Consider the following 15,347-nt stretch of genomic DNA (forward strand, 5'->3'; position numbering starts at 1 on the left):
CCTCCGTGAGTGCTCGAATCTCTCTAATTTTACATTCGTGATCTCCTCGGGAGGTATAAGTAGGGGGAAGCAACATATTCGATACCTGTAATATATTCGCTGAAATTTTCTAATGCTGCAGCTTCTCTGTATACTACAGCATCATTTGCGAAAAGCCGCATGGAACTTCCGACACTATCAACTAGGTCATTTATATATATTGTGAAAAGCAATGGTCCCATAACACTCCTCTGTGGCACGCCAGAGGTTGCTTTATGTCGCACCTCACTTTCAGGAGTAGTTCCCATAGAGCGAGTTGAGCCTAATGCTTTTGAGCCACAGCATGTCGCACCTCGCAATCTTCATTGGATCTTGAGACTGCATAATCCTCGGTCTTTTATCTATTCTGGTGTATTCAGAAAGACTTGACTGTTTTCTAGATAGTTTTATTCATAAACAAAAAAATCAAAATTTAACAAGCAGGCACCCAAATCACAGAGCAAACTAAATAAATTCATTTTTCCTAGCCAAGAAGTCAAATATAAATAAAACATATTGAAAGAAGCAAAGCAATTTTGTGAAATGTTTAGTGCACAAAGCAAAATCAGTATACCTGTGTACCCTAGCTTTGCAGACACCTTTATACAAAATTTTAAATTAAAATATCTTTTTTTTGTGTGTTTTGATTTTGATGAAATAAAGTATAGATGTTGCCCCAAGCTATTCTCAAGTTACCTATGAAAACTCCATGAAAATTCCTATAGTAGTTTTGGAGGTTAGCGTGTTCAGACAGAGACAGACACAACAGTTTTGCAATTTTATTATTAGTAGAGATTATTCGTCAAAATTATTCTTACTTTACTCTTAATGATTTTCTGTTTTTCTCCACATTCTATGTTCTTTCCTCCCTTTGATATTAAATAATTCCCTGATCTTCAGTGAATGAGCATTATTTTTCTTTTTTGTTAGAAATTTAATATTATTTTAGAGAACAACAAAAGAAATTTGCAACTTTAAAAGTTGTGCAGAGTTGGTGTAGGTTGTCTGAAGTATTTTATATGAACAATTAATTTCTATCATAGATTAAGTATTTTGAATGCCAGTTTCATATATGCCACCTAGGTAAAAGCAAGAATGTTTCAGAATCATTGTAGTTTGCTGATGCAAAGAAGGGACATACTTTTAATTTTGTTGTTTTGAATGAATATTCTCTATTAATTTCTGTACTATATAATTTTCATTCTTTTTTTCAGTCACTGCATTCTATGTTGAATGCCCATCTAAAAACATATGCCTAAATGCATCTATATGGACCAAATCCAACTTCTCAGGCATGTCAATAGGAGCAAATATGATTGGAGAGATAAATCTTTACCTAGGCGTGCATAAGGAAAAATATACATTTTCACTGCCAGCTGTATATGCACGGTCTATACTCTCTGTACCTTGGGTTGAACTGGGTGGCAAAGTAACTCTAACTTCCAGCTCTGGCTTCTCAGCCAACATCATTTTCCATACAAAGGTAAGTGGTCAATGATATTTGAGATATTTTTCACCCTTGTACTAAACACCTGAGCAGCATAACATACTGTGTAAATGCTTTGTGAGAGTTGGCATTTTTTTGTAATTAAACTTTGAACAAGCAAGTAGTGAAGGAATCCAAATAAAAATTTGGAGAAGGAATTAAAGCTCAATGAGAATAAATAAACACTTTGAGGTTTGCCAATGACATTGTAATTCTAAGTAGTAATGGGTACATCAGTCAGTCACAGTCATGTTTACTTCATTTCTAGGTTTCGGTCACTGTTTGGCCATGGTTTGTGCCACATAGTGACTGAAATCTAAATATGAAATAAACCTCTTCAATGTGACTCAGTGACCAAAATCTAGCTATGAAATGAACATCATCGCAACTGGTTGCTGTACCCTTTACTACTTCAAATGAATACAGTCATTGGGCACAACAGTTTCCCTGTGGAATCAGGCATTGTAATTCAGTTAGAGACAGCAAAGGATTTGAAAATGAACAGGATGGACGCTGTCGTGAAAGTAAGATATAAGATGAACATTAACAAAAGCAAAACAAGGGTAATGGAATGTTGTCAAATTAAATCAGGCAGTGCTGAGGGAAGTAGATTAGGAAATGAGACACTAAAATAGATGATGACTTTTGTAATCTGGGTGATAAAATAATGATGACGACGGAAGTAAAGAGGAAACAAAATGTAGACTGACAGTCACAAGAACACAGTTTCTTAAGAAGAGGAATTTGTTAACATCGAATATAGAGTCAATTGTTTGGAAGTCTTTTTCTGAAGGCATTTGTCTGAAGGGTAACATTGTATCTAACAGTAAAGATTAATATGTTCAATAAAACATGAATTGTAACTGCCATATGCTTCACATCTCCTGTGCAGCAAGCTACATAAATTTAAGTATTAACTCTGTTTTCCTTACTTGTTACTTCTTTTTCCATGTGTTTTTCTTTTAGGAAGCTTTAATTTTCGATTACTAGTAATAGTATTCCATAGATTTCGAATTTGTTTTGAATACAGTACAGAGACAGTTAGTTCTTATTTTCATTGTTTCCGGCAAGAAGTGTCTGGTAACCACAGTTTAGTCAGCTATCAGCCACCTTTAGTGAATTAGCAGTCTAGTTAAAAGTTGATTACTTAACTCTCTACAGTAAATTGTTGATTTCTTACGATGGATAGGATGTGTGACTGCTGTGTATGGACATAGGAGGAGCTGGCCACTGTTCACGAACAGCTGAATGTGCTGATGGCCGCGGTCAGCCGTCTTCAGGCTGCTACCTCGGAGTGTAGCGGCAGTGGGGAGTCACATGGTGCACCGCAGGTGTTACATGCTTCACCCACGGTCCCTGCTGTCGAGACATCTTCGCGGGTACTGGGCGATGCTGGACCACGCTCTCCCCAAGGGGAGTGGTGGGTTCAAAGGCATTCACATAGCACAAGGTGGAGGGTCAATGTGGAGGCTGGTCATGTGGCATTGCCCGCTCTGCCTGTGAGTGGACATGTGGCCGCTCCTTTAGCAAGGTCCGAGCAGGCACACGAGGGGAGGGGTTTATTAGTGATTGGTAGCTCCAATGTTAGGTGGGTGATGGAGCCCCTTAGGAAAATAGCGGAAAGGTCGGGGAAGAAGGCCAGTGTTCACTCTGTCTGCTTGCTGGGGGTCTCATTGGTGATGTGGAGGAAGCCCTGGCAGTGGTGATAGAGAGCACTGGTGTACCCGACTGCAAATTGTTGCTCATGTTGGCACCAATGACTCCTGCCGTCTGGGTTCAGAAGCCATCCTCAGTTCAGTCAGGCGGTTGGCGAAGTTGGTGAAGGTGGATAGCCTTGCTCATGGGGTGGAATCTGAGCTAAATATTTGTAGTGTCATTACCAGAACCGATCATGATCCTCTGTTTTGGAGCCGAGTGGAATGCTTAAACCAGAGGCTCAGACAATATCGAGTGGAAGGCTTAAACCAGAAGCTCAGAAGATTCTGTGGAGATCTGGGGTGCAAATTTCTTGACCTCCGCTATCGGGTGAAGAAATGTAGGATCCCCCTGAATAGGTCAGGTGTGCACTACATGCAGGAAGTGGCTACAAGGGTAGCAGAGTACATGTGGAGTGCACATGTGGGTTTTTCAGGTTAGAGAATTCCCTCCCTAGGCCCGACAAGACACCACCTGAGATGCGACAAGGTAGCAGTAGGCAAAGCACAACAGAGAATGACAATATTAATGTGGTAGTAGTAAACTGCAGAAGCATCTATATAAATATCCCAGAACTGCTCTCATTAATAAATGGTCACAATGCCCACGTAGTACGTAGTACTAGGGATGGAAAGTTGGCTGAAATCAGACGTATACCGAAGAGACAGGCTGGACAGTGAAGGGGGAGGCATATTTATAGCTATAAAAAGTGCAATAGTATCAAAGGAAATTGACAGAGATCCGAAATGTGAAATAATTTGGGTGAAGGTCATGATTAAAGCAGACTTAAACGTGGTAATTGGAGTCTCTATAGGCCCCCTGGCTCAGCAGCTGTTGTGGCAGAACACCTGAAGGAAAATTTGGAAAATATTTCAAGTAGATTTCCCGACCATGTTATAGTTTTGGGTGGAGATTTTAATTTACCAGATATAGACTGGGAGACTCAAACATTTATAACGGGTGGCAGGGACAAAGAATCCGGTGATTTTTAAGTGCATTATCTGAAAACTACCATGAGCAGTTAAACAGAGAACCGACTCATGGCGATAACATATTAGACCTTCTGGTGACAAACAGACCCGAACTATTTGAAACAGTTAACAGTAGGAAGATTTTTCTGTTTAGCAAAAGTGACAAAAAGCAGATTTCAGAGTACTTGACGGCTCAACACAAAAGGTTTATCTTGAGTATAAATAGTGTCGAGGATCAGTGGACAAAGTTAAGAACCATCGTACAATATACATTAGATGAGTATAACAATCGTAAGAGATGGAAAAGAGCCACCATGGTACAACAACCGAGTTAGAAAACTGCTGCAGAAGCAAAGAGAACTTCATAGTGAACATAAACATAGCCAAAGCCTTGCAGACAAACAAAAATTACATGAAGCGAAATGTAGTGTGAGGAGGGCTATGCAAGAGGTGTTCAACAAATTCGAAAGTAAAGTTCTATGTACTGACTTGGCAGAAAATCCTAAGAAATTTTGGCCTTATGTCAAAGTGGTAGGTGGATCAAAAGAAAAGGTCCAGACACACTGTGACCAAAATGGTACTGAAGCAGAGGATGACAGACTGAAGGCCAAAATACTAAATGTCTTTTTCCAAAGCTTATTCACAGAGGAAGATTGCACTGTAGTTGCTTCTCTAGATTGTCGCACAAATGACAAAATGGTAGCTATCGAAATAGATGACAGAGGGATAGAAAAACAATTAAAATTGCTCAAAAGAGGAAATGCCTCTGGACCTGATGGGATATCAATTCGATTTTACACAGAGTACGCGAAAGAACTTGCTCCCCTTCTTGCAGCGGTGTACCATAGGTCTCTAGAAGAGTGTAGCACTCCAAAGTATTGGAAAAGGGCACAGGTCATTCCCATTTTCAAGAAGGGACGTTGAACAGATGTGCAGAACTATGGACCTATATCTCTAACGTTGATCAGTTGTAGAATTTTGGAACATGTATTATGTTCGAGTATAATGACTTTTCTGGAGACTGTAGGAATCAGCATGGGTTTCAAAAAAGATGATCATGTGAAACCCAGCTCATGCTTTTCATCCACGAGACTCAGAGGGCCATAGACACGGATTCCCAGGTAGATGCCATGTTTCTTGACTTCCACAAGGTGTTTGATACAGTTCCCCACAGTCATTCAATGAACAAAGTAAGGGCATATGGACTATCAGACCAATTGTGTGATTGTATTGAAGCATTCCTAGATAACAGAATGCAGCATGTCATTCCCAATGGGGAGAAGTCTTCCGAAGTAAGAATGATTTCAGGTGTGCCACAGGGGAGTGTCGTAGGACTGTTGCTAGCATATCTTTAGCATACATACCTGGATTATCTCTTCAGTTAATGCTAACATAATTTCTCTCATATGCCTTTCAGCAATGTGCACGACTGCATTATTGATAGTAATTTGCCTCCATTTGTGGGCTATAAGTGTAACAATTGATTGCCGTAGACGGTCATTTTTACTGTCAGGTAGCATAGGCCAGCTGCCATATTGTGGCTGTACAATTGGTAATTCAGGTAAATGCAATAGAAAAGACTATGTGCTTGTATTTTTTATTTGTGTCAAGTGAGCAGATAATCTAACAAAGGGTACAATTACATTACAGCTCAAACTGTTATATGGAAGTCCACTGCCAGTTGAAGTGACTGTTACAGTGTACCATTAGCTTTTACCAGCGGATGTGAACAGCAGACCGTGCACCGCTGTGACCATATAAGACAAGGGGCTGTCTTTATTTCTGTTAGGAAAAGAGCAATTTTGCAATTGCTGATACCAGCATGTATTTTTTAAAGTGGAGCACTTGTAATAATTTATGTGAATGCTAGACTGAAGGTCACACTGTGCCCCATAACAGAATGGGCTTGGCACTCCTTTTTCCTTTGTAACCATCAAGATTTCTTTTGTCTGCCAAACAATGTGCTTCTGTGCAAATGTCCAGGCTACTGGAAAAGTGTGGAGATAGTAACACTCACCCCTGTTGAGTGATATACAGTAGATTGTCCAGCCGTTCAAACATTATATCAGAACTTGAAGGGGGGTTTTGGAATGGCAGACTGCCAACAATATTGATAAAGTAAACAGAATATAGCATCTCATTTCAATTGATTGGCAACAATGTGCAAAGATACAGCAGCTCAAGTAGTTGAATGCACCAGTGAGGCTGTCACCAGTTTGGGGCATGTCAGTAGAGTTACTACCACAAAACAATAACATAAAAATGCACAAACACAAAGTGCTAAAACATAAAAAAAGATTCCTGTGACTGAGTTGGATTTAAAATGGAATAATGGTATGTCCCATGAAAGACATTTGGCAGCAAATATGGATGTTGGTGGTTACCTGTAGTAGGTAAAGGCAAATGGGTATCATGGTTCAGTGATGGTAAACATGTGTGACCTCACACTCAAACACTCCACTGAACGATCACAGATTGGACATCATCTGTAATATAATGAAAGGAAACAGGTCAACATCAGGGTATGCCCATTGTTGTATGGAATATGCTTAAAATTCTGGTATGGTCAGCACTCAAGAGAAATGGCAGTTGTAACAGGATTCGCAGGATCTGGTCACTTCTTGGCTCTAACAATGAATCAGCAAAATTTGTGATATAACAGAGAAATGTAGAAATTCTCCCTTAAGCAAACAGTTCACATAGGCTTACAGGGCTTGTATTGAACTAGAGCTCACGAAGTTTATACAGAATACATTGATTAACCCCTCAAGCTTGTCGCTGCCTTCCACCTGATAGCACCTGCAGTGTGACATCTATTGTGCATGTCTGTGATTGCTATATCCCTCCTATAATGCAAATGCTATATCTAATAAAGTACTGGAAGTAACATTCTGAAAAAATTGGGTAAACACTTGAAACCAAAAGGATTTAGCAGTGTATATCACTTTAAGCACAAATAGTTTTAATTGTGTTATAAAAATTAATTGTTTATAAGATATTTTGAGTGTGATAACACTCGAAGCATGGCACAATACGCAGTGCTGAGTTTACAGGAAGAGTGTTGCATCTGTATGATGTCTCTCTTGTTTTCCGTTTTGTTGCACACAGCACACATTTCCTAAGGCCTACTCTTCTGTTGCTGGATTTTCTTCTGGGAAGTGTATACCAGACAATCGGTGATGGCTAGTGACAATGTCAGAGGGCCTTCTTTGCTTCTGGTCGATGGCTCTGTGGTGATAATTAGTTATGAGCTCATTTGTCAGCTTCATCTAACTACATCTAACAAATTTTCACACAAATTTAACATCACCTTTGTTGACAGAAGATCATCATCTTTTGTTATTTGGCAGTTAGGACCAGTATCTCTTCCAGTGTACAAAATAAAGTTCCATGATACCAATTCTTGTCATACAGTTCGAAAAATGTCATCCCAAAGTGTGCTGCTTTCAAAGGTATATACTGCTTCCACTAGAGTCTCCTTTTCCAAAGTAACAATGATTCAACACTTATATTATTTCCTGGCTCATAAACTGTCTGAAATCTTGATTTCTAGCGCTTTATCAGGGGCATAATTTTATAAATGTTTTGACTGCCATGTACGTGTTTGTGATCTCTGTTGTCAGCAAAATGTAGGAATCTTGGCAGGAGATTAAATCTTTCTTCACTCATAACATTAGGGAAGAAGAGCATTTCTAGCTTGTTATTTCTGCTGAAATGCATGTTAGCTGATCTTTTAGACACTATCTCCCTCAGTAAAACTAGAAATAGAGCTGAGAGAACTCTGACTCCATAAACATCAGTTGGAAACCACTTTGCAAATCACCATTTTTTCAGAGAAAATATTTTTTCACTTTCCTTGTGTAAGAAAACTTTTCACATATTTGTTTCTTTGACAATCATTGCTATTATTTCACTGTCAACAAACAGTTCAAAGTAAGCTAATGGCCCTGAATTACCAGGAATTTGGAGTTTCAGCCTACCATCAGCAGTGCTTGATGTAAATGGACTTGGTGCAGAAATTCTGTCACATTCCTTCCAGTCAGGTGAGGCTGTACCCCATTAAAAGTCACAGAATTTTATCTTTAGTCAGCCAAACCATTGTACACAACCTACGAAAAATTCTCACGCGCTCAAAGACAAAAACGTCCGTAATCCATGCAAATAACAAATGCAGTCTCCATCAACATGAAGCCAAGGAATGTATAACATTGCCATCTAGTGGTTGTCTTTCAAACTACATTGGCAGAGAGGAAAAATGTGTTCAAAAAGTTCAGACAGCAAATGACGTCGCGCACACTGAGCGAGTGGTAGGCTGTGGACGACATATGTCGTCATACACACTTGAGGGGTTACATTGTTCTTCAAAAAACATGGGATTTTAGGTAAATTGACGTATGTGCAAGTAAGCATAAAGTACAAAATTGAAAATTTTCATGAAAGTAGGAAAATTAGGATAATGTCATTCAGAGTTGTACTGAGGTAACAGTCGTGATCAGCTATCCAGGCTCTTAGTACCCTTGGCAGTCTGGCACGTTGTGCACCATGCGATGTTGCTCACTATGTGACGAACCAGGAACTGGTGTCTACAAAAGAGAAATAATGTGTATGGTAATTGAGGTCACTGTTCCTTCCAAGAAGGACTCTGGATCTAATTAATCCATTTGGGCACTGACTAAGTAAGATAAAAAACATTTTCTTGCAGTTCATAGTAACATTAACCCCAAAAAAGAAAAGAAATAAAGAGTAGATAAAATAACATGTGCTAGAATTACTGTGAGAATCTTTGGTAGTTAAGATAGTAACATGAACTTTCATAAATTTGTGGACTTGTAGTGTCTGGAGAGAGAGAGAGGGGGGGGGGGGGGGGGGTGCTTACTCTTGGTACAGAGAATATGAATTAAAACATATTTGATTACAAGATGTGATGGGACCATCATAGCTTGATCCTTTAAAAGGCCCTTTGATTAACTGAGAGAGATATGTTAACCCTGTGTTGAAATATATAAGCATTGTTACAGGCTTGACCAGATTATATAAAGTTAGGTCAGCATTAACATGTAGCATTTCAACATGAAGTTTGCTAAGTAACTTTAAAGATGTGGTCAGTTTTACAACTTGTGTTTACAATACAGGTAGCCTCTACCAGGTCTTGATGGAAACAGATTAAATGTTTGTCTGCACATCTGCGCTTAAAGGTGTCTGACTGGTGAACAACACAGTAAAATCGTAACCACAGTCAAGAAAACAAAATTTATATAATTTGCTAGAGTGCACTCAATGAAGGGACTGCGGATGTAACTAGTTGCAGGGTCCAGACATCCTGGAACAGCAATATGGGTTGGTGCTATATCCACAACACTAGATTAACTCAAATAGACTGTTTGTCATTGCTCAAAAAGGGGAAACATTTTTGACAGTGCGTTCAATAACTAAAATTAACTTTCTTAAGTACCTCGGTACTTCTGGGAATTGTCCAGTAATACTGCAAATAAAACATATGAAAGAAATGTTTCACATTTACCTATATATCATGCAAGTTATATAACGTAACTGCAACTAACTTCATGGGTAGGACTGTCATGACCTTACCCACCAGTACATGTGTGAAACATAATTAGCAAAATATCAGAAAATAGTAAATAGAAAGCATGGGAATTGCAGCACAAAATAACATGAAAACAATGAGGCAAATGCAACATAGGCACAACATAAGCTTGACTGCAAAGTGGCTTGAGCAGTGAACTCTCCAGTTCATGATATAGTAACCATTTCATTTAATCCTTCATATAATTTGACCTTAATCTAACACAATTGTTATTTATTCCTTCTTTAAAGTGAGTGAGCTACTGAAACCTCTGTGGTATATCTGGTGTTGACTTGATGCAAGGTTCCTGCAGATGGGGTACTTTTCTGTTTACAGTACGTCATTTACTCACTGTGTGAAAATTGGAGTGAAACGATATTGCAATATAACCCAGTAACGTGCTCATCAGGATTGTTCCCGTTGACTTACCTGCAGTGAAATACTGTCTCTTGTGGAGTTGGTTTGACAATATCATCATGCAGCGGTGATCACTGCTGATTGACTTATCTGCATTGACAATATTTGCTATGTAATACCTGCTTATCAGTTGGGTACAGTAATAAAACTATGTAAATTCTGTTACTTGTACTACCTCTGTATCATCTGTTATTCACTCGTAATATTTGTGATATGCTTGAGTAGTGATTACCATGTTCAAAAGGTGGCTAAGCCTAGGTGGTCTTGGAGTAGTTAATATGTTTCTGCAACAGTATGAAGGTGATCAGCAAGGTGGCAAATGTGCAAGGAGTGGAGTCACAACTTGTTTTGTACCCAGGCATACACATTGTAGATGCGTAATTGGACTGTATTTGGTCAGGACAATGGGGCACTTAAGTTAAATAAGGGACATACCATAAAATATGGCACATCTGATCACCCCCAATTACTTCCCAATAAGATAACTGGTAGCTTAAATTGTTGCTTCTTGTTGCAGTGGAGATGCAACAAAATATCGCCTAAAACATTTTTGAATGGAGCATTTCCCTCAAGAATGCTGTATCAAAATATTTTTGTTTATATTCATCCAGAAGACACAGGTAAAATTGATTTTTATCATGGTGCCATTGTGGATGCTTCTAGAGCCCGATTCTAGTAATAGATGATCATTTTGATATAGCATATATTATTAAATGTGAGCTCAAAAAATTGATAGAAATGTTAATATTTTTATAAATGAAAGCTGGATCCTGTGAAGATGGTTAGTTAAAAAGCCAGTGGTGTACTCTCTTTGTGTCCATTCCAGGAGCTGCAAACAAACTGACTCCATGAAATTCTCTGAATTTTTGTGGTTTGTGATAACCATCTCTGAAGACCTTGTAGTTGCTTAATTTCTGAATCATTTCACAAATTCTGATGGTATATTTGAACTTCTCTTGCCTTATCTTTTTACACAGATCATATTGTAACCAACTTCATTTCTTTCTAACCATGTGTCCACTTACAAAATCTAGTGATTATTTGTGTCAGGAATGTATTTGTCACTCAACAAACTGTGATGTGAGACTTCTCACTTGAGTTGGATGAAGAGACTCTGCTTAAATACTATACATGGTACGTGTGTATTGTAACTCAAGTTAAATATTAGTGTCAATGACTGATGAGTATGAATAGGATTTTTAGGACAAAAAAATCACGATAATATGCACAAAAAATAAGATATGACCAAAAATTTACAAAAATATGCACAGTAACATAAAAAGTATGACCTGACTATTAAAATGAGGTCAAATTTCTGTTGCAAAATAAATTAGTAAGTCAGTTTATGATAATGAACTATTTATTTAAGAATAAACTGCAGATGAGAAGCAAGCTAAACTACGGAATTTGACATTGTTGTATGCTTTTTATTAACATTTTCAGAATATAGTTAACTTATGTTAATAAAAAGCATACTACATCAAATTCCATCATTCAGTGTGCTTCTCATCTCTGTGACATATGTTTTGTACATCCTCATTTTCACTTCAGTTTATGAACTCTCAGTTGCAATATACAGTGAACACCTTGGGTGAATTTCCAAATAAAAAACATTTCCTATTGTCAGTAAACAAAGCTTTGTACATTGAAAAGCTTCTTTCTACTTTACCTGACTAAAGAGGAGCATATTTAAAGTGAAAATATCATTTCAGTCTAAATCTCAATGATTAAGAGAGAACATTTCACCAAATAAAATCACTGGAATGGAACACAATATATGATATCCTTCTTTTTCTGATACCTTTTCCATGTTCTTTGACACTTCTTTTTCAACTTTATTTTCACTTCTTCTGTTTGATTCAGTGGCATTTCTGATTGCTGCATACCAGTTACAGCACAGGGAATAAATCCAATATCTGATTTTCTGTTCAAAAGTTTGCCTGAAATTTCAGCAATGGACATTAATTCTTGGGCTAGTCCAATGGAAGTGGCTTCACTGCTAACAAATGAATCAGTTCTGCTTTTCACAGTGGTGGTGTTCTGTCAGTAATAGTTGCAGGTATTAATCTCGAACCTCCATCTTATTGAAATAGGAGATGGTAGCAAGGAAATGTCTGGAGCTAGCAATTTAAATGCTACAGCACATGGAGGGGCTTTCAAAAATACTTTCTTGAAACACACTATAAATTTGTCAGTATCACTCAGTTTACTATGAATGCAACTCAATGTAAGGTGTGAGCTAAACAAGTGACATGCATGGTGCTATTGTATGCAGTAATTCTTTGAGTGAATCAGCAGCTTTCACCATATAAGGTGCAACATACATTACGAAGAGAGGTACAGTGTCATGCTTAATGCCTTTATGCTGTATAGCACACACAGATCTGTCAAACAATTTTATGATAGTAGAAAAATTTACTCTTTAGGGTTCTGTAGCTGTAAAAATGAAACCTGTGTAAAATCATTTTGTTGCCCATTTGTGTGAGTCTGTCTGTTCGTCCATCTGTCCATATGTCCATCAGACTGTTATGACCACTTCTTCTCAGGAACGGGTAGCGGTATCAAGTTAAAATTTCCTTTGGTGGTGTAAATAACTTATGCTTCCAAGTCAGTGCGCTCAATACATATGGCCATATGTGTCACATATTTTTATACTCTCAAACTCTCTCATCAAAACCTATAGATGAAATACCTATATACGTGTCGGGTTAGTAGTCTAGTGGTAAAGCACGTATATGAAAACTGAGGGGTTGCAGGATTGAACCTCTGTTGGAGAACAGATTTTCAGTCTCTCAAATAAGTCACCAGAAACAACACATGCTTTGGATTCCACGCTAAACTGTAGGTCCCCTTTCCCCAACTGGATAACTGGATGGAACATAAAATTTGCTGAAGTGGTGCTCAATAGAAAGACTTGGACTGGACCACTGAGCCACACAAATTATTATTATTATTATTATTATTATTACTTATCATCATCAGCAGCAGCAGCAGCATCTATATGCCGAATTAAGTTCGTATGGAACTCTCAGGGCACAAGTCCTACTTGCACTTGTCCTGTTTTTCTAAATGTTCAGTTTATTACAAAATTTTCACCTGGGTCATATGAAATGGCCGGTGAGCTACATGAAAGTGCTTGGGGATGGAAGGTACAGGCCTTAAAATAAACATAATTTGCACAATAACAATTTTATTAATATAAACAAGCCTTGCACTCATAAGTAACAAAATACAAAAGACTGCCCAAAGCTCTACAGTACAATTATAAATGCCAGCACATGCTCAATTAGCTTCCTATTACCATCAACCGAATATGGGCAGGACTCAAACCCAGCACCAGTTCGTAGTAATGACACACCACTCTACAGGATATGGTCAAATGGTGCAGTCACTGGTACTTTTACAAGATATAAATAGCGTACATTTAACAAAAACACAATAAACAGTTCATAAAAATGGATAATTTCAAAGTCCCCCAAATTACACATTGCATTGCCCACACTGAGAAATATATTTGAAACAACCTTTCATTATGCTAATAAATTATCATAAACACCACAAATATGAATAAGTTAAAACAATAGTGCTTTTATCTGACACCGATAGCTATTAACTCTTCGATAATAAACCACGGACGAGTCCTGGTAAACTCAGTACAGGCGTAATACAGCTAGGTTGAAATATGCAAGAAACAGTGCTGATGATGGAAGCCTTCTCAAATAAAATTAAGCCAAGGTGCAGCATCAACTTGCATGAGTTACAATATTAACAAAATATCAATCTTAAAACTGGACGCACTCACTGAGCAAGATCAGCACTCAAATCCATTCTCCCCACATACCCTGGTTCTGAAATTAATAAATAACTAATTTAAACCTAAGGCAGACAAGTCTTAAACAAACTAGACTTGACTTTGTTGCATACAGCAACAGGTGATGTTCTGAAATGCACTTGCCAGTTTTAGTGTTTTTTGGTTGAACAGGGGCTGTCCCAAGAGGTAACTGGTACACAAATCTTCCTTTGGTCATGCTCTGGCCTGACAATTTCTTCACCTGAAGTACAGTTACCCACTTCACTTTCTGTCTGCACAGCCTTGCGCTGATCTGAAGTTGTCTGCTCAAAATGGCCTTGGCACTCTAGTTGACAGCTGGACTCTTCCTTGTAGACCCAGAGATAGAGACCCCTCAATGCGAGCTAGGTATGCCTCTCAAAGGCTCAGAAGTGACTGCGTACTTCATCTCAGCACTGGGCATGAAGCCATTGCTGTGTAACAGTCGAACAGTGTAACCACATATACTGTCGATAAGAGCAACATGGCTCACCATCTTCCAAAGTTCCGACACCAACATTTGCAGTGTGTCTTCCCATGGAGTCTGTTTCATCAAATCATACCACACATTTTTATTTTCAATCTGTTGTCTGATTTGTTGCAATGTTTGTTCATAACTTCAGGTGACAGTCCTTTCTTAATGTGGAAGTATCAGGGAGATATTTGCCTGTGTATTTTTCTAAGAATTTGTAAAATTTTGGATGGTTCAGTTCATTTAAGGGACTGTCAGCAGAAAGGAAAGCTGTACAAAGTGCTTCACAGAATGATGTATAAAATAGTGTTTTCTCATTCTCAGTTCATTATACTCCACATTTGTGTGTGGGATTTTTTTCCTCACATGTTGCTGAATGTTAAATGACTTCTTCGCAGTTACTCTTACATCACACAGTTTACAATACAGTATTTTACCATCAATCGAAAATACCTTTTCACCGCATTGAGGCATTAACTGTTGTAATTTTACATGAATGCTTTGCTTCACTTAAGGTATTTTTGTGAACGATACTGCACATACTTCTGACTTCAATGACTCAACACTTGTCTGCAATCCAGGGTCCAGAATGGCTTAAGCAACTATCTGCTCATAGAATACTAATAGGCTTCACAAACTCATTGTTGCATGAGGGTGAATTCCACATTATGAATTCAGATGAAATAGGGCAAGAAGAAAGATGTTGTGCTATTTTCCAGGAAACAAAATGAGATGCACACTTACGAGAAATGTAACTTGGAAGAAAGAAATTGCAGGGGAAAAGTTCTTTATTTCTTGAAAGAGTCAAAATATAATTAATATGACCATTTACTTACTAAAATAGGCTCTGTCAGAGAGAAATAGTCACATCTGCG

General features: G+C 38.1%; 1 protein-coding gene across 4 annotated transcripts in view; it reads left to right on the top strand.

Annotated features, from left to right (window-relative positions):
- LOC126470102 (oxysterol-binding protein-related protein 11-like) overlaps positions 1 to 15,347 on the top strand; it is a 197,960-nt gene that overhangs the window by 144,294 nt on the left and 38,319 nt on the right. For all 4 annotated transcript variants that reach the window (XM_050097675.1, XM_050097676.1, XM_050097674.1 and 1 more), the window contains one exon: positions 1,233 to 1,501. In XM_050097675.1, coding sequence (XP_049953632.1) covers positions 1,233 to 1,501 — 269 coding nt within the window. The remainder of the gene's footprint in view (positions 1 to 1,232; positions 1,502 to 15,347) is intronic.

Source organism: Schistocerca serialis, chromosome 3 (assembly GCF_023864345.2).
Source record: "Schistocerca serialis cubense isolate TAMUIC-IGC-003099 chromosome 3, iqSchSeri2.2, whole genome shotgun sequence".
Classification (NCBI taxonomy): Eukaryota; Metazoa; Arthropoda; class Insecta; order Orthoptera; family Acrididae; genus Schistocerca; species Schistocerca serialis.